The sequence below is a fragment of the Propithecus coquereli genome, unplaced genomic scaffold (genome assembly GCF_000956105.1).
Source record: "Propithecus coquereli isolate 6110/MARCELLA unplaced genomic scaffold, Pcoq_1.0 Scaffold38, whole genome shotgun sequence".
Lineage (NCBI taxonomy): Eukaryota > Metazoa > Chordata > Mammalia > Primates > Indriidae > Propithecus > Propithecus coquereli.
In genome coordinates, this window is record NW_012149507.1 from 4728855 (window position 1) to 4749959 (window position 21105).

Genomic DNA, 21105 nt, shown 5'->3' on the forward strand with positions numbered 1-21105 from the left:
TAACCTAAACATCTGTACCCCATAATATGCTGAAATAAAAGAAGAAAAAAAAAAAGGAGAGAAAGTAGAAAGACTAAGAGCATAACAGTTCTTAACTTAGTTGTAGATGGAAGGAGACCAGATTGAGGGAATTTCTCCCTTCTTTTCTCTTCTCTCTTTTCCTCTCCCCTCCCCTTCTCTCCCCTTACCTCTCATTTTCTTCCTTCCTCTTCTCCTGCCCTCCTTCCCTCTTTTCTTTTATTTCTTCTTTTCAAATGGGATAGTATAAGCATATTTATAGGTTGATGGTAAAGAGCTGCTAGAGGGATTGAAAATACAGGAGGGGAATAATTGGCATTACAAGATACTAGTATATGGGAGTAAGAGAATACAAATGGAGGGGTGAGCTTTAATAGGTGAAGTCATGCCATTTCCTTTAAGAGGAAGTGTGTGGAAATAGGTAAGTAAAGGTGTATAAAGGAGGGGAGAGAGGGTTGGGTAGTTGAAGGAACCTTGTGGCCTTTAGTGTTACTGATGTTTGAATTAACTTCATTTGCCAAGAGTGACTTTGGCCAAGGGACTGAAAAGTGGTGATGGTTTCTAGTACTTGATCAAGGATAAGTAAAATAATTGGTGAGTAGTTTTGAAAGCGTGAGAATGGATTTAATAAACTTTAAGTGACCCAATTCCTTTGTTCTGCATTTTATCAATCTGATTTCCCCACACGAAGACATTGAATTAAATTGTGATATTGATTTAAGATTGGAGGTTTGCAAGAATTGTGAGGCTGAAGGGTAAAGGGGGATGGGAGTTGAGGGGTGCTCTTGAGAAGACAGTGAAGTGATTGGTAGTCTACGGGGTAGAGGAATAAATGTGGTCAGGAAGAAACTGATAGATGTAGTAAAGTGGAGGGATGGGGCTCTGGACGCTTTGATAAGGTCAAAAAATAGGTGAGGCATAGTAGGTTATAGCCAGAGATTTATGTTTGTGGTTTCAGAGAGGGAGCAAATATGAGTGATGACAAAGACAGGGTATGGCATCGAAGTGGATTGTTGAAGTGAATACGAACACAGTTAGATTTGTTTAGGTGAATGATTGAGGTACGCACATTATATGGATTGTGTTTTGAAAGTGGAGACAGGGTCCAGCTCTGTTGCCTGGGCTAGAGTGCAGTGGCGTCATCATAGGTTACTGCAACCTCAAACTCCTGGGCTCAAGTGATCCTCCTGCCTCAGCAATATTTGCTTGATTTGAATGGGAGGAAAAAATACTGTAAATAGTAAAATTCCTAAAATGTAACGCATTTAGAAGTGATAAAAAAAAAATACAGCCTGACGATTTTATAGTAGTAAAAGAAAAATGAAATTATTTCTGACTTGTGTGTAATAATGTGTCCACTGGGTGTCACTGTGGCTTCATATTTAGCTACACAAATGCCTGACTGTAGGAGCTTTGTATTTGTGGTCAATATTTTACAGGTCTTCTCCCTGCTTATTTTTCTTTCTTGCAGTGAATTTTGCTCATATATTTTTCTGTTTATTTTTAGGTACAGTTATTTATCATCACTGCAGATAAAGCAAATACCTATTCCTAAACTGGCTGCTCCAAACTGTCTTATTATTACTTGGGTGACCAACAGACAGAAGCACCTACGTTTTGTAAAGGAAGACCTTTATCCTTCTTGGTCTGTGGAAATAGTTGCCGAATGGCACTGGGTAAAAGTAAGTTCAGAAGTTAGCTTATTTAAAAAAAAGAAATGAAGTTAGCTTATTTGTTAATACAGGATGACATATAAATCACATAAAGGTAACATCTACTTTTTAATGTGCAACATGTCACTGCTCTACTCCTTCAACATGAGCTAATTCAAGCTTTTGCTTTGCTGCTAAACACTTTTATCTTCTTATTCTCAAGGATTTTACTTGTTTCTTTTGTGTCTTTTTGTAGTAGGGTCCCAAACTGCTGGCCTTGGGAAATAAGTCAGGGAGATACAGGATAAAAGTTTAAAAAGCTCTGATGACTTGTTTCAAAAACAACAAATGAAAACTTTTGGGAATCTATTCATTACCAAACATAGAAATAGTCTTACTCTTTGTCTTCTTTCCCTCTGTATGCCACAATTTCAGTCATCCTTTGTGATTTCTTTCTTTCTTTTTCTTATTTTGCTGGGGATGAGGGCAGAGAATAGCAAAGTAACCCATTTTAGATGGGGTGGGAAGATGCCAGAACCAAGAACCTTTTATGTTCTAAATCTTAATTTAGGTCCTCAGTGCCTTATATACTGCTGGGCCTAGTTTTGAAAGAAATGATTCCAACTCTAGGGTTGGCTGAATGATCTTTAGTACCTCTGTATGCTCTAAGAATACCTAAAAATACAGAAAAATAAGGCATCAGTCCTGAGTTCATTGGGCTTCCTTTTAAAGATACATTGACTATTTAGATGAATTCTACCAAAGCCCGCCTGAATTCTAAAAAGATAAACCAGGTTATCATTTCAGTGGTTAATATTTATATAGCTGGCATATTCATTTCAGACACAGTAGAGTTGTACTTTTATGGGCTTTGTGTATACTTTTTAGTCTACTGGAATATTTTCTAAAAGCTGTGTACGGTAGTGCCGCCTTACCCATGGGGGATACATTCCAAGACCCCCTGTGGATGCCTGACACTGCTTCTACAGGATATAGATGCATCTATAACTATAGGATAGTACCAAAGTACCAAACCCTATATATACTATGTTTTTTCCTATACATACATACCTATGAGAAAGTTTACTTTATCAGTTAGGCACAGAAAGAGATCAACAGCGATAATTAATAATAAAATAGAACAATTATAACAATATACTATAGTAAAAGTTATGTGACTGTAGTCTCACTCTTCTTCAAAATATCTTATTGTATTGTACTCACCAATTTTCAGACCGTGGTCTACCGTGGGTAACTGACACTGCAGAAAGTAAAACTGTGGATAAGGGAGGAACTACTGTATATTGTTTATTTGTACCTATTTTATGAGACTTGACAAACACATATTTAGATATATCTTTGTTTTTATGATATACTTTGGTTTTAGTTTTGGTTGATTTGTTATAGGGCTATGGCAGGAACATAACAACCCATTCCATCTTGCCTGTTGTGGTTGTTCTTTTACAGAGACTGGGGCCAAAGTCGGGAAGAGGTTACCTTCTGAAGTCAAACCCAGTAAAATGTTAATACATAAAAACTAAGACTATTCATCTATAGTAGTAATCAGTTCTAAGAGAGATGGTATGATAAGACAGAGTTTAAAACAACAATACAATATATTAAATGAAGCATTTATTGTGTAATTACACACATTGTTATAACAGAAGGAGTAATCTGCATGGCATATAAAGGCTATGCAAAGAATAAGGATTTGCTGGTATTTATACAGCGCTTTGTGTAAGAGATGCTATGTGTGATTGGCCCTAGAGGAGATAAAAGGACTTTCTGATTACTGATTTCGTTGTTTAGGTGCATTGGTATAGGGTAACGTTTTCATAGATACTAGATATGAGTATTTTGACAGTGAAAATATATATCCCTATGGTAAATTAATGAAGTGACATTATAAATTGTGTTTTGAGTTTGATTAGCTTAAATGAGTCTTTGAGAGTATGGTCATCCCAGGGTGAAAAGATATAATAAAATTGAATTTCTGAATTTATTAAATATAATGCAAGGGCTAGGCTCTGGATCAGGTATTATCTATCTTACCAATCACCCAACTTCTTTCCTTATTAATTTTAGCTTTCACTGTATTTAATGATACAATTTCCTATAACAAAAGGAAAGTGCATTATTATGATCTATTAATACTTAGTCATGTTGCCGGTAATCAGTAAATGTCATTTGAATGAATTCATAAATGCATTACTGTTGACGTGGTTACGAGAAATAAATTTTAATGAAAAGTAGAATTGTTTATGTGAAAAACGAAATAGTTATATTTAAAATATTTGTATAATGTATTTTTTAATCTCTTATAGAAACACTGTGCAATATGGTAGCCACATGTGACTCTTCAGCACTTAAAATTTGGCTAGTCCAGATTGAGATGTGCTGTTAAGTATAAAGTACACATTGGATTTCAGACAGTGTACAAAAGAAAGAATGTAACATGTCTCAATAACTTTTTTGAATTGATTACGTATTGAAATGACAGTATTTTGGATACGTTACATTAAATTAAATTTATAATTAAAGTTAATTCCACTGCATTTTTTTTCCTTTTTTTTTAATGATTCTACTGGAAAATTTAAAATTACATGTGTGGCTCACATTATATTTTTATTGGACAGCACTAGCCTGGGGGTTTAATTTCTTTTTTTGTGTGTGTGGAAACTATACAGTGATGGGGAAAAATAATCCTTTTTTGTTGGCTCCTTCCTATCAGATCACCAATTCAGGAGAGTTTGTGTTCCCATTAGATTCTCCACACAAAAAGCCTTATGAAGGTCTTATACTGGGCAGAGTTCAAGAAAAAACTGCTTTACCATTAAGGTAGGAAAGGTGATTTTTCAAAACTGTATAAATATATTAGTTTTAGGCTTTTGAAAATCATTAGCATAATAATTATTGATTTCCCTTAATTTTTATATTTTTGAAAATCTGAAAGTGGCCCAGAGCAGAAAAGAATGAATGGTATGGTACATGAAATTTTATATTATCTTTTGTTTTATCTATGTGTAATTGTCATTATTGTAAAAGAGGTAGGAGATGTCTCAATACTTAAATTGTTGATTTCCTTCATTGATTCTATTCTTAAATTTGCTTTAAAATCAGATAGAATTTGAAGGAGAAAAAAATCAATGCAACTGTACCATATATATGAATATAAAAATTGTTCTTTAAAATGTGGTTTACCTTCTTGTTCTGTTTTAATTAGAAATGCAAATATAAAAGTGCTTCCCATTCCAGACCACAAATTAATTGTCAGTGTGCCTTGTATTCTTCACTCACATAAGCCACCGCTTGCTGGTATGTTTTTATAAAATAGAATTGTTATCACTTTTGTCAAAATTGAAAAAGGATTGAATTTAGTATTTGAATGGTCTACAGATTTGGAAATTAAATCAGATGTGTGTTGTTTTAATTCATATTTTAAAATTTTATAGTAGAGTTTATAGAGAATTTATGAAATAGAAAATGGATTGGTTTTATGTTACCCTGGCTTTTCCTGTTATACCATTTTGCAGATTCCCCTTATTGTCGGTTGCTTCCCCATCACTAGCCTTGACAGAATGAATGCTTTTGGGGCATCTGAGGGTGTAGTTCAGCTAGGGGCTTTATTTTACTACTAGGGCAGTAACTCTCTTGCTTGTTCTAAAACCAGGAGCTCAGAATAGTAGTCAGAGAAATGGTTAGAATTCTCTTGTTATTTGGTAGAGGTAAAGGGAATTCTTATGTTTTCTAAGAGGTAGTATTGTTTTTCTGAAACATTGAAAGGTAATTGCTGCAGCCTACAATTCCCACCAGTCTTAATGCCTTAGTATAACGTTTATCATCCAGTGAAACTAAGCAGCAAGGGATAGTGGAGAATTTGGCTTTGGAAATTGACTAACATGAGTTTGAATCCTAGCTCTGATATTTGAACAAGTTACGTGAATCTTTTTCTACCTCAAAGTCCTCATTTAAAGAAGGAATAATGATATTTAATCTTCAAGAGTTGTGAAAATTAGTCATGTTTAAAATTCTGTAGCATGTAGTAGCAGCTCCTTAAAGGCTAAATTTTTCAAATCACAGTTTAAAAACATAGGAATGTAAGTGCTTGAGAATTTGTTATTCAAAGTTTACTTTTCAAAGAATTTCTTTAGGAATACATATTTTATTAATTTGGTAATTCCTGCTTAAAAAAAAAAAAACTCCTTCAAGTTGCCACTCAGGAAAACTATAGGCAGCTTATGTTATTTTGCAAAATATGAGCTAGTTCACGAGCTAAGATATGTAGGAAAGTGAACACAGATTCCCAAGAGAATTTTTATTTCTAGTATTCAGGATTTCTGTTATCTTAATTGCTTATGTGGAAGGGTCTTTATAGTGTTGCTTCATTTTAGAAATGTGCAGTTTCTCAAGTGTATACCTGATGATTTGTTCTTTGACTTAGAGGAATTCTCAGTCAGTAATCTTTACACTTTGTAACCTTTATACTTTGGACTGTCACAGACACTTTAATGCATCAATATATGACTTAAATGAAAAGTGAGACTGCACTGTTGTTTGAGGGAAAAAAATTCTGTTTGGCACCAGTTATACCTGATTGTGTATGTACTCCTCTCATTTGAGTTTTCTTTATCATTTGGTGAGTAACAAAGCTTGATTTAGTGTTTGTCTCAGGCTTTATTTTACTTAAAAAAAAATTCAAAAGCTAAGACCTTAAACTTTTCATTCTCAAATGATAGTTAACTATTTAAAAATTCCTTTTAAATAGAATAAAATTATATTTAAAGATTAGTCTCAGGAGAAAGGGTTTAAAATAGTGAGTAAAAATTAGTCTTGCTGTAAAGTATTAGTGTGTATCTTTGACATGCAGTTCTGCAACATTCCCAGTAGAGAGCAGCACAGATACATTTTTAGGACTAAGAACGTTTAAAAACAAAAGTTAGATTTGGGGGGAAAAGTCTGAATGACTCTATATAATCCTTATGTTTTGGTTAAGTAGTGATAGGAAATATTTGTAATACTTTATTTTTGAGTTCATGTTACTGTGTATATTTTGGGTATAGAGCAGTGCAAATTAAAGCCATCAGAAAGCAGATTTCTACGGTATATTTTACTCTGAAGTCATAACTTTAGGGATCCTATATATATAAGGATAATAGGATATTACACAAATTGTGTTCTTAAACACAAATATTTAAGAACATTTACATTTAAATGTTCTTAAACTGTTTTATGCAAATCCATAAAATGAAATGTTTTCCCTTTTGCATCTAGAAACACCCAGATTTTTTCATTTAAAAGTTTAATGTTATTTCTTTGGCAAAATGTTAAAAAAGAGACCACATTGGTAGCATATTCCATTTAAAAATGATACATTTACTCTATTTAAGTTTGAAAATTTTGTAATGTAGATTGCAAGATAAGCCATCAATAACTATAGTTTACAACCTAACATTATAAATGTTTATTAAGTTCAAAAGTAGGAAAATTATGAAATAAAAGTATTTGAATCAAGATTTTGGCTTTAATATTTTACCTTAGAGGAATTTCCACTCCTTCTTACTGCTTTATTACTAACCATTTATATCTGAAGAATGAAATACATTTGATGAGATTCCATGCACTGATGTGTGGGCCAGTTCTCCCCTGCTCCCACCCCATGCTTCCAGAGCAAAAGGGGATGACTGGCTGTGCACAGATGGAGTCTTCTCCATTGGTTAAAGTGTGTTTTTACTAGCTCCAGAGGCTATCTGATTGTCTAAGTACATGTATGTCATACTCACGTTTAAATTTATACATTTATTTTTAAGTTGATATTTAAAATTCATAAGACTATTACATTTCCATTAATTTGCCTTTATTTGTTTTGCCTGATTTTGAAATAAAACAAATATAGTTAACATTATAAAAACACTGTTTGATGTCTAGTTTTTTTTTAACTAGAAAGAAAAGGAATCACGCAAAAATGTATTACATTGAGAAGGTAGGATGGTAGTAAAGGGGTGTAGATTGTATGTATTTTTCTGCTCCATCCAAGTACCTGGCCATCTTTTTCTATTAGATTGTGAACTCTTATAAAACAAGGATATTCTGCTTCCTTTGTTAAGTCCCATAGCACTGATTATAGTGGGTGCTCAGAAGAGTAAACAATTTTGAATGGCTGACTCCACTTTAAAGTTCCAAAATAGGGTTGCTAACATCTTTGTACCAAAAAATTGAACAAACTAAGCAAAAGCAGACAAAAACCTTATTTCAGTATAACCTTAGACCACATTACAAGTGAATCGAGACTGGTTAAGTTCATGGGGAGAAAATGGAAAAGTGATATAGGGTTATTGTCCTCTGAGACTCTGGGGAAATTTTTCTCTTTCAAGTTTAGTAGTATTTAATTTATATACTTATGAAAGGACTAGAAATCTTCATGCCAGCATCTGCTAGAAGCTGTCAAAGTCCACATTTGAGTTCAGTTGAATTATAGACAATGAAAACTTTGAATTCTTTGATTTTTTTGCTAAACAGGACCAGTACTTTCAGACAAATGAAGTATTTTGCTATGAGATCAGCTGAAGAACATGATGAAACCTTAAATGTTTGATATGTTATCTTTTAAACCTTACCCATATCAAGTATTCCTAAGGAACCCTTATTATTCCTAAAGGGAATCTGATAGATTTCTTCCAAGCTCAATCATACATAGCAATTATGAACTATATTTTACCTTTTCTAGTGACTTTTCTTCTTTGAATTATTATTTTCATAGCCACTTCTTATTTATGTATGTGGTTAGTATAACTAACCAGCAACATAATCAAGGTTAAATTGATTTAAATATTTATCATCCAGCTGAGCATGTGCTTTAAAGAAAAAAAGTATATGGTATTCTTTTCTTTCTTTTAAAGATGTAAACCACAGCTGTTTAGCCAACATTTATATGAGATACCTTTCCCCAACAAATATAATTTTCAATAGTTATTAATATATTGAATAATATAATGCTTAACTATGTTAGTACTTAACTATGGAAATAAAATGGTGAAATTTTAGGTAAAGAAGGATCTATAATTTTTTTTTTTTTTTTTTATGAGAGAGGGGCCTGCTCTGTCACCTAGGCTGGAGTACAGTGGCCCAATCATAGCTCATTGCAGCCTCCAACTCCAGGGTTCAAGAGATCCTCCTACCTCAACCTCCCCAGTAGCTGGGACTGTAGGACTGAACCACCACTTCTGGCTAATTTTTAAATTTTTTTTGCAGGGATGGGAGTCTTGCTATGGTGCCTAGGCTGGTCTGGAACTCCTAGCCTCAAGCAATCCTCCTGCCTCAGCCTCCCAAAGTGCTAGGATTATAGGCGTGAGCCAACCGTGCCCAGCCAGGATCTATAATTTGAACATGAAGAAATCTTAGTACTACCAATTACTAAGAGGGCCATAGTTATCTGTTAGTTATTTGATCTGAATATTTCTATCTATTCTTCTTTACTACTCTTTTACTAAGGGATATGTTGCAAAGAGACATTTTATCTTAGTTTTTTAAATGGGTTGTCTTTGTATTTCTTTAGAGTTCTTTTTCGTGCATGGATTATATTTATTAAAAAATGAATTAAGTTAGTACTCAGGAGATATGTCAGCAGTATTGGAAAACTGAAAAGTCACCTAGGTGGGTGTTAAAATCCTCATTTCTCATCTATAAACAGAAACCAATAAATCAAGACTACTGAAAATTTTCATGGTATTCCCAGTCTCAAGGGCCCTTATTTCAAATGGCTTTCTAATGATAAGTGTTAAAGCTTGTGATGAAATCCTTGAAATTAATTTGCTGTCTTTTTTTTTTTTTAAAAAAATGAAACATCCCATCTTTTCTACTCTTAACTGTTAAAAGGAAATTGATCCTTTTCTTAATAATAATTTTTGTTTTTTTTTCTCTTTTTTGGACAGAGGTTCTAAAAGACTACATCAAGCCAAATGGGGAATGTTTGGAATTGTTTGCTCGAAATTTACAGCCAGGTTGGACTAGTTGGGGCAATGAAGTTCTCAAATTTCAGCACGTGGATTACTTTGTTGCTCTGGAGCCTGGAAACTGTTAATATTATCCTAATTAAAATGGTGGCTTCTTCAGTGTTTCCTCACCGCTTTTCCCTTCATTCTTACTCATTTTTCCTTTTATTACCAACCAGTATGCTCAGAGATGTAAACAGGAGTTGGTTTTTCAGTAAAGTGACCAGAAGTGACTAGCCTTCAGGTAATTTTAAGATGAATTTTACGTTAGTTGCACCAATATTCTACATTGTTCTAGACTCTCTACAAATAAAGAGGTGAACAGAAAGATGGCAAGACTATCCTATTAAAAAAGTTCAGAAAGTATACACTGTGGACCAGAGGTCATAATCCTGTCTATGGGTGTGTTTTGTTTGGACCATACTGTAGTATACAAAAATTTGAACCATCATTCTAAAAAATTGGGAAATTTTACATAAAAGTCCAGAATTCTGCTTCTCTTTAAACATCAGAAGCTCTGGCTCCACTGAGGCCTGTGTTCTTTCCTGGCCTCAGTCTGCAGGAGCTAGTGGTGGTGGCTCCTGTGGGAAGAGCCATGTACTCTCCAGTTTACCGCGGTACCGCTTCCTCCATGCTGCTCTCTTACAAGATCTACTTATAGATATGACCCGAATTTGCAACCTCTTGTGCACTGTTATATTCTGGAAAAAGCATTTAGAGGCCTGCCAAGTACTGCATTGGTACTGTATTAGTACTGGTACTAAGTTTATGCAACATTTTTGGGGGGTCTTAAATTGCATTTGTGGTCACTTTTCAAGCACTTCTTAGTTTTGCTTGTTTTTCTAGAAGAAAATTAAAAGATATTTCTTATAAAAATGTCAGAAAGTAAACCCTGCTTACGATTGTGAAAAAAATATTTATATTTATTTGTTTACCAAATAAATATTTGTTTACCAAATAAAATGTTTTGACTGAAATGATTCTTTGAAAAGCATACTGATTTATTATGTATTACCTTTTAAAAAATTGAGGTATAATTTTCACATAATAAAATTCTCCAATTTTCATTGTAGAGTTTAGTGAAAACATGTATACAGTTTTTTTCAAAACACGTATACAGTTGTCTGTCTACCATTATGATCATGATATAGAACATTTCATCCACCCCAACAAAACTTCTCATGTGTCCCTTTGAAATCAATCCCCTCCTCCCATCTGTGGCCCCTGGCAAACAGTGATGTGCTTTCTATCATTAGTTTTGCTGTTCTAGAATTTCATATAAATGGAATCATGCAATGTGTAATCTATTGTGTCTAACTGCTTTCACTTACCATGTTAAGAAAAGTATTTATACTATTTACAGATTATCTTCAAATATTTATCTATTGAGTAAAATATTAGACTGAAATGATTCTTTGGCAAGCTTGCCGATTTATTCACTGATTTTGTCAAAGAAAAATACGTTATTTTTGAAGTTTGTTCATCCTTTGAGTGTATATGGTATCAGAGGCTTATTCTAACTTGTTATTTAAAAAGAAAATGGTATTAAACTTGAAGCAAACTTTTCACAATTTCATTTTGAAATTTTTTTGAGCTCCTTGTGGTATTTATAGTATATATAGTTTGTGGAAACATTTTATCCTTGCCAAGTTTTTGGACTTTTGCATCATAAGTACTGGTGCTATTTTCTCTGAAGAGAGAAAGAGAGAATTTTTATTCAGTGAATCTGGTATTCAAGTAGCAGGAGTTCTAGCCCCTGCTCTGCTCCAGAGGTTGTACAACCTCTGATCCTTGTTTGTAACACCAGTTTAATAGCTGGGCTCTTTTTTGAACAAATGATGATTCTACAACATAACAATAACATCCCTTGTGAGAATAAAAATGAAGGAGTATGAACATTGAACCTCAACTTTATTACCACTCAGTTTTAGCCAGGTGACCTGATGAACTTATATATTATAAGGTGTTTTCAGAGCTTTCTATATTACCTCTATAACTTGTAAGAATTTTGTGTTTTTTTTCCTATCATATTCTCTTTATAGGTTTAAGGTCTTTAGTATTGGTAGTAATGCTTGAGCAAAGGGATGGAGCTAACATTTGTTGAGTAGTATGTGTTACTCTGTGCTATGCTTTTTACGTATTTTATTGCATTAAATCCTTGCACAGTTCTGGGATATAGGTACTATCTTCATTTAATAATTGATTAATTGAGAAAACTGAAGCTAAGGAGGCAATTTTCCCATAAACACAGAGTAAGAATTGAAACTAGGTTTAACACGCAGTTTCCTGACTCCAAAAACTGAGCAAATGACTAAGGATTTCTAAAGTGATATCACTACCTTCTAGCCTGTCCCCTCTAGCGCTAGAGTTGGGTTTTATTTGGACTTACTCAGAGGCCGTGGGATCACAGTGGACGTCCTGGACAACCCATACGTATTAATAAAAAGCCTCCCTGTCATTTTGCCCCCACATGGTTAACTGCTGACACCACTCAAGAAACGCTGGAGGAATCATGCCTTGTAACATCATATCCTTGGAATTCCTGGTCTTTCTCTTGACGCTCTTTCAGCCTCCTGCACGGGGTCCAGTAGAGTAAAATCACAGACACAGACTACACACAAAATCGCAACTACTCTCTTGGAAGCAGATCCTCTTTAACTTGATCCTTTTGCCACCTGTCTGTCTTTCTTGTTCAGCCTTTCTTGACCCTCTACTCAAAGTGTGACTTGGTTTCTTTTAGTTCTCCTGGCCACTGGAGGTGCAGGGTCTTTTTTGTACTTAAAAGGCAGTAAGTTCAGCGTAGCAGTCAGTGCAGTCTAAAGCCAACGTGGCTAACTTTGAACCCCAGCTGGCTTTTAACTTTGGGCAAGTTAGTTGTCTCTAAGCTTGGTCTCTCCATCCATAGAGATGGACAATAACAATACTACCTCACAGAGTTGCTATGGGGACTAAATTAGTCAATACACGCAAGGCACCTTGCATATTTTTCAATTTCAGAACGAAAGGGTTCTTTATCACAGTTCGGACTCTAATTCAGTGAACTCACTGGAAGTTAAATGTTAGCTCCATTCCTTTGCCCCTAAACATTACTGAACCACCCATAGAGTTTTTTTCTATCTAAACATCCTTTTTTCTTAATCTTTTTCTTGGGATCACATTTCCCAACTTGCACCTGATTTCATATGTGAGGAAGCTATAACATCTCCCTTCTTTCCCATTGTGCTCCTGCCTAAAAAACAAATACAAACAAATTAAAACACGGGCCACGTGTGGCTTTGAGCTTCATTTTTTGATTGCCTGCTGTCATGTGGACTCTAGGCTGTGTAGCTACTCTACTACATTGCTCTTTGTGGACTTTCATCGGTGGTTAATAGGTGTTTCTTTATGTGTCTTCTATATTCAGAGACTTCAGGCCCATGTCACAGTAATTTTGGTTCCAAATGCATGTTACACTTTGCTGCAGGTGTTAGGAACTTGATCTTTTTGTGCCACCCCAGGTATTTTCCAGTTAGTAAGGCACAGACCAAGTAAATAAGACCTGCTTCTTCGGGTGGTCTGAAAGGCACCAGTGGGAATAGGTTTCTCCTCTTAGATGCCAATATTTGAGGGACGTCAACAGCACCATGGGCCAGAGGTCTTCTTGGAGGAGGATATAACACAGAGAGCCTAGTCGGTGACTGTGGGGAGATTAATTCTATATCTGCGTCTTGGCTGGCTTTAGTTGCAGCCTTTGCTCTGTCCTTGCTGTAGGCTCTTATCTACCTTGTCCTGTTTTAGTCCTCCAAATTCTATAGCTCAAACTCATTCCTACAAGAAAATCCCAGGCCCCCAAATCTTCCCTTTTCGAGCTTGCTACCCTAGAGACACATATCTTTAGAGAATTTTTATGTATTCAGCTTCAGGCAGATACTGGGTTTTCTACTGATGTGATTTAGAGGAGGATTATAATCACTTCAAGGAAACTTCCCTTCGCTGAAGATGCTGCCTGATTCAACTCATTTGACTCATGTCATGCACCACGGGCCTATCACACCCTGGTAAGCACAGCAGTGCTGTTTGCATAGTGCTCTGGTTGCCAGAGTTCTTTTACTTCCGTGATCTCACTTTATCCTCAAAGCGATCTTATCAATGTGTGAATACAAGGAGGGAATAGTTTATAAAGGCTACTACTAGGGCTAATAACTAAGACTTGAATTCTATTCTGATTCCTAAATTAAGGCACTATATGGTGTAGCATGTTTGCTAATGAACCTGAGGTCTTTATAGGCCCATCAATTGCTAATCAGAGGGTTCACTATGTGGCCTGGAGCAAATTTAGAATGGTTCATATATAATCACCCAAACATACTTTTCACAATATACCATTTCATTAGTCTTGGGTTATTAAGACAATATTTTTTGTCAGAGTTTAGCGATGGCAGTTGAACTGATAGCCTGAGTGCAACTTAGAATCACTCAGAATCTGATGGGCTGCTAAATCCTTTGACATATGACATTAGCACTTTTATTATACCATGTGGTTGTATTTTTTTTTTTTGAGACAGAGTCTCACTTTGTTGCCCGGGCTAGGGTGAGTGCCGTGGCGTCAGCCTGGCTCACAGCAACCTCAAACTCCTGGGCTCAAGCAATCCTTCTGCCTCGGCCTCCCGAGTAGCTGGGACTACAGGCATGCGCCACCATACCTGGCTAATTTTTTCTCTCTCTATATATTTTTAGTTGTCCAGATCATTTCTTTCTATTTTTTAGTAGAGACGGGGTCTCGCTCTTACTGAGGCTGGTCTTGAACTCCTGACCTTGAGCGATCCACCCACCTCGGCCTCCCAGAGTGCTAGGATTACAGGCGTGAGCCACTGCGCCCAGCCCCATGTGGTTGTATTTTAACCATACAGACTAGCCATTTTAAGTTCACTTTTTAAGGATGCTGCTCTGCAAAATGTTCACCTGGACTTGAGGATGTTCAGGTGGTTAGAGAGGGGAGATTAAGAAAGGTAAATCCAGGTGCAAATGATTTATGGTGATCGGTTACCAGTGTTTGGATGTGTGGACTAACCCAGAACTCCAGAGAGGGTCTTAATTAAATTCACGGCTTTGTTGAGCAGTCTACTTCAGCTTGAAAGCAAGGCAGCACCACCATGATAACTCCACAACCAGCCTTTTTCGCCTAAATATTTTTAGGGATTAACCTGGACCTCCTGGGGCTTCTGTGAGAACTTGAATGAAACCTCTTGGACTTTTTCAGTATCCATCCAAATCCCTGGAACAAACTGATCGCTAGGAGTAGAGAGCCTGAAGAGAATATTTGTTCATTCATTTTTTCAGATTAGATGTTGGCCTAGTTGTCAGATAACCATGACATTAGGATAACTTTGGATGACAGTTAGGGCAAATGAATGTTGTTTGCAGTATGATATTCTTTTTAGTCAATATCATTAAGGAAAAACATACGACTCCCCACCGGCTTTTAAACTGCTTCTCCCTGCTGGCTGCAGTGGCACATACCTGTAGTCCTAGCTGCTTGTGAAGCTAAGGTGGGAGGATTGCTTGAGCCCAAGAGTTCAAGGCTGTAGTATGGTATGATTGGGCCTGTGAATAGTCACTGCACTCCAGCCTGGGCAACAGAGCAAGACCCCATCTCTATAAAACAAAACCCCAAACGAAACCAAAAACTGCTTCTCCCAACACTGTTCACGTGAACCCTGAAGGTTCAATTGGACTATTTGCTTTTACCTGACTGAGGCCTCTGCTTTTGCTCTTCACTAGCTAGACTTTGGGGTCAGCTGTGTCTACATACTGAGTCTTGATATTTAGCTTTGCAGTGACTTTGAACAATTAGTTAAACTATGTTACCTTGAATTTCCTTTTCTGAGGAGTAAGAAGGCTAATCTTTGGGCCTTATAGGATCATTTTGAGGATGAAGTGAAATTACTGTGAAGGTGTTTAGCATAGGGCCTAATACCTAGCAGGTATTCCATATATGCCCATTTCTTTTTATTTACAGTCTTCCTGGCAACACCTCTAATTTTGTGACCCACTTAAAAACTTTTTATTTTGAACTAATTGTAGGCTTACAGAAAAGTTGCAAGAACAGTACAGAAGTTTTCAAGTATCTCTCACCTCTGTAACCTCTGTGGAACCTTCTACTACTTTATAGTCAGAGGTAATCATTCTCAAATTGAGCATTTTGTGTGCTGCTTGTAGAATATTCACTGAGTTTATGTTCTCTCTTTCCCTGTTTCTCCCCCAATAGATTATGGGAGGTAGGGCAAATTTTTATTAATATTTATCTTTATGTTTCTTATCCTAATGAAGAGTAGCAGAATGTGCATCCCAAAATATGCTACTTTGGCATGAGGATTATTTTGAGCTGAAGGCAATTAAGAAGCAGAAACAAGAAATCCCTCTGCCCTCTCCCTGTTTGCTTAAAAACAAGATATAAATTTACAAAGTCATTGCTTCTCCCCTCTCTACCAGGAAGGACAAAAGTTAATCACCAGGCCAGTATGATGGTTCACGCCTATAATCCCAGCACTTTGGGAGGCTGAGGCAGGAGGACTGCTTGAGGCCAGGAGTTTGAGACCAGCCTGAGCAAGAGCAAGACCCTGTCTCTACTAAAAATAGAAAATTCGGCCAGGGGTGGTGCACACCTGTAGTCCCAGCTACTAGGAAGGTTGAAGCAGGAGGATCACTTGAGCCCAGGAGTTTGACGCTGAAGTGAGCTATGATCACTCCACCACACTATAGCCTGGGCAACACAGTGAGACCCTGCCTTAAAAAAAAATGTTAATCACCGGGCTGAGAAGACTGTAGACCCTTCGAATCCATGTAATAAACTTTATTAACTAGTCTTTTATTTTTTTAAATGTCTTAAAAAAATTGACAGATAACATTGTATATTTTTATCCTCTTACCACAAACATGATAACTACGTGAGGTAAAGCATTTGTGAATTAGCTGGATTAACTGTTCCATAATGTCTGTGAACTAACTAGCCTTTACCAATAGTTTTCCATTTATTTGCCCTCCCACAATTTGCTGCTTTATGAGACCCAAGGTCTGTTTCCTTTTTCTTTTCACTTATCTAAAAATGTATTGTTCTTTGTTGAAGATGTTCGATAAACCAGAGTTCTAAGCCACCTCTTTGTGGATTACTCATTCCCTCGGTTATCTCCCACATACATGACATACATGCGTTAATAAGCTTCTGTTTATTTTTCTCTTGTTAATCTGTCTTTTGTTACAGGGCCCCAGCCAAGAATGAAAGCTAGAGGGAAAATTATTTTTTCCTTCCCTACACCAACATACCTGGAACTGCCAATATTTAATGAATGAAGGAACTGACTCTTGGCCTTTGAATTTAATTGAATAGACAAGACTCCCACAAGAAGCTAGTAGAGCATAACAAACCACGGTACACAGTCAAACACTAAGAGCGGTGGAACAGATGGAAAGCGATGCAGAAGTTTACGAAAACAGATTACTTTGAGATTACTAAGCAATATGAGAAATGGAGCGCAGGAGCTGTGTCCTGATTAAATTTTGGTTTATTTCCTAACTCTAGGTCGTGGCTGTAATGTAGTTAGCAGAGAGTAGGCAGCTAAAATGTGCTGGTTCAGAACAGTTACAAAAGAAGGATTTTGTTCTCTAGATTGTAAACTTTGAAAGATTCTTTTCCTAGAAATGTAGAAGATATTAATTCACATAGTTCATTTTGTCAATTTAACACAACTAGGGGTTAAATCCACATGTTCTTTGTTTTTTTTTAACCTGCTTCTCTTATTTTTCTACTTTTTTTTTTTTTTTTTGAGACAGAGTCTCACTCTGTTGCCCTGGCTAGAGTGAATGCTGTGGCGTTAGCCTAGCTCACAGCAACCTCAAACTCCTGGGCTCAAGCGATCCTCCTGCCTCAGCCTCCTGAGTAGCTGGGACTACAGGCATGCGCCACCACGCCCGGCTAATTTTTTTTCTATATAGCTTTTTAGTTGTCCAGATAATTTCTTTCCATTTTTTTTTTTTCAGTAGAGACGGGGGTCTCGCTCTTGCTCAGGCTGGTCTCGAACTCCTGACCTTGAGCGATCCACCCGCCTCGGCCTCCCAGAGTGCTAGGATTACAGGCGTGAGCCACCATGCCCGGCCATTTTTCTACTTTTTGAATGATAACGTTATTTGGGCTTCTTTTCTATTGTTATCTAGGAGGCTTATTTTATTGTTTATAGCTGTATTAAGCTATAATTGATACACAGATTGCACATATTTAAAATGTACAGTTTAATGAGTTCTGATTTATGTGTACACCTGTGAAACCACCATCACAGACAAGGTAATGAACATAATCGTCACCACTCAAAATTTTCTCATCTCTTTATAATCCATCTCTCCGTAATCACTTATGCCCATCCCATCTCCGGGAAATTAGTGATCTTCTTTCTGTACTATTGAGTTGTTTGCATTTTCTAGAATTTTACAAAGATGAAATCATATAGCACATACCCTCTTTTTTGTTGTTGAACTTCTTTCACTCAGAAAAATTATTTTGAGATTCTTCCTTTCTGTTGTATGTATGAAGAATTCATTCCTTTTTATTGCTGAGTAGCATTCAGTTATATGGCTATACCACATTTTCTCGAGTCATGTAGTAGTTTTCTGTTGTTGATATAACAAATCACACAATCATAATGGCTTACAACAGTACCCATTACTAGCTCACAATTTTTTAGGTCAGAAGTTCCTGGCAGCCTCGGTTGGGTTTACTACTTAGGATCTTACAAGGCCAAAAGCACGGTGTTGACTAGGCTGGGCTCTATCGGGAGTCCATAGGGAAGAATCTGTTTTCAAACTCATTCAGATTGATGCAGAATTCAGTTTTGTGTGGTTGCAGGATTGAGATACCCACTTCCTTGCAGGCTGTTGGCTAGGAGTCACTTTTAGCTTCTAGAGGCTTCTAATCGGTTCTTGCATAAGGCCCCCTCCATCCATGCAGCCTCAACAGCCCATCGAGTCCTTCTTTCCCTTTGAGTCTCTCCGACTTCCCCTTATGCAACCATGTAGAGAAAATTCTTTGCTTTTAAAGGGTTTTGTGATTAGGTTGGACCCTCCTGGATAATCTCTCTTTTGTCATATAATGTAACATAATCACAGGAGTGATATTTCATCATATTCACAGGTTCCAACCAAACTCAAAGGGGAGAAGGTTATACAAGCATGAAAGGTGTTGGGAGTCATTCTTAGAATTTTTGCCTACCCCTTCCCAACCTCTGGCCTCCAATGATCCATATTCATCCCACATATGAAATACATTCATCTCATCCCAATGTTTGCAAGGATATCATTCCATTATAGAATCAGCTCAAAGTGAAGAATCTCAGCACAGAATCCCAAATCTTATCATCTAAATCACCTAAGTCAGGTGAGAACAGAAGCTTCCAATTCCTCTCTATTTGCAGGCCTATGAAACTAAAATAAGGTACCTGCCTCCAACATTCCCCACATCACAAAAATGGGACAGGCATAGCATAAGAGTTATAGCCATTCTGGTTATAAAAGGGGAAAGTAGGGGGAGGGGAAGTCTCACTGGTTTGAAGCAGTTTTAAAATCCAGCCAGGTAACTCCAGGCTGAGTTCCTTGAGTAGATTTCAAGGCCTGGTAATAATGTGAGGCTCTCAGCCCTGTCCTTTGGGCTCTTGACTCCATCCTTTGAACTCCTGGCTCAGCCCTCTGGGATGTTGGTTGCGTCCTATGAGTCATTCTTCCTTTTCTAGGAAAGGTAGCACATGTTTGCAGCTGTGCTGTTTTATTAACCTGCTTCCTGTCAGCAGAGTTTTGGAGATTCAACAACCTTCTTTCATCTCATACTCTCTCTCACTTTTAGGCCAAGTTTCACTGAAACAAAATTCTCAAGGACCTTGTGGCTCTTGCTTGGAATTCCAGGGTTCGCTCAATCGCATAAGGGCCAGATACGCAGATCTTTTCAAGATAAACCCTCCTCTGTGTTTTGGCTTCTGCTGAGGTGGCTGAGAGCCAATGCTCTTCAACTTCCTACAGGTCCTCTGTATTGATTGAGAAGGTCTATTAGGAATGCCCTTAATCTCTTTGCAGAATATTCCGTGTGGCTGAATACTCTGGCCCTTTGGTTTTTCTCAGGTGTCAGCAAAGGGCAGTATAGTCACGTGCCCAGTCTTTTCCTTAGGCCAAGCTTTCAGAAGCCATCTCTTACTCATAGCATCTTTTGCCACCTGGATAGGCTGAGAATTTCCCAAATCAGCAAGTCCTGAATCCTTAACGGTTCTTTTCTCGATTTATCTCAACTTTACTCTAAGCCCCAAGAAGAAACCAGGCAGTACCTTTGACAAATTGCTTGGAGATCTCCTCAGCTAAATATTCAAGTTCATCACTTTGAAATTCTGCTTTCCACATAATTGCGGGACATAATTTTTCTAAATATCCTGGCTTTACATAACCAGGATTTCCCTTCCTCCAGTTTCCAATGACACGTTCCTCACTCCTATCTGAGCCCTCACCAGCAGCGTTTTCAGCATTCATCTGTCTACTAAGTCTGTTGAGATGTCTGTTATGCGCCTCAAAATTCTTCCAGCCTCTGCCCACTGTCCGATTCTAAAACCACTTTTTAGGTATTTGTTAACCCATCACCCCCATTTCCAGGTACCAAAATATGTAACAGTTTTCTATTGTTGTGCAACAAGTTACCACAAACACAGTGGTTTAAAACAACACTAGGTAACAATTCCAGGCAGGCTAGAGTAGGGTCTTTGCATAGGGTCTCCCAAGGCCACAAGCAAGGTGCTGGTCAGGCTGGGCTCTTGTCTGAGGAGCCTGGGGAAGAATCTGCACCTGAGCTTATTCATGTTGTTGGCAGAGTTCAGTTCCATGTGGTTGTAGGACTGCGGTCCCTGTTTCTTTGCTTTCCGTCAGGATGGCTTTGTCTCAGCAAGCAGGGGCTGTGCCTCCCCTTTCATGTTCAGAGTCACCAATCTGTGCCAAATCCTTTTGTGCTTCCAATCTGACTTACCTTCTGCTATCAGCCAGAGAAAATGTTCTGCTTTTGAAGGGCTTTTGTGATTAGATTGGGCCCACCAGATACTCTCTCTTTTGCCATATGCAGTAACATAATCATGGGAGTGATATTTCCTCATATTCATTGGTCCTACCCACAATCAAAGGGGAGGGGATTATATTAAGATATGAGTCATTCTCAGAATTTTCCTATCATAATTCTCCTGTTGATGGACATTTGTGTTGTTTCTAGTCTGGGGCTATTATAAATAAAGTTTCTATGAACATTCACATGTTAAGTTTTTGTGTGGCTCTATACCTTCATTTCTCTTGGTTTACACACACCTCAGGGTGGAATGTCTGGGTCACATGGTAGGTGTAAGTTTAACTTTAAGAAATGGCCAGACTATTCCATAGTGATTGCACTATTTTATATTCCC

The 21105-nt window shown here is 37.1% G+C and overlaps 1 protein-coding gene across 1 annotated transcript in view; it reads left to right on the forward strand.

The window, feature by feature from the left end:
• The window catches only part of METTL4 (methyltransferase like 4), a 20983-nt gene extending 11236 nt beyond the window's left edge, over positions 1–9747 (forward strand). Inside the window, exons 5-8 of the mRNA XM_012652079.1 lie at positions 1526–1700; positions 4402–4508; positions 4894–4985; positions 9599–9747. Of these exons, the coding sequence (XP_012507533.1) occupies positions 1526–1700; positions 4402–4508; positions 4894–4985; positions 9599–9747 (523 nt within the window). The remainder of the gene's footprint in view (positions 1–1525; positions 1701–4401; positions 4509–4893; positions 4986–9598) is intronic.
• Positions 9748–21105: the final 11358 nt, after the last annotated feature.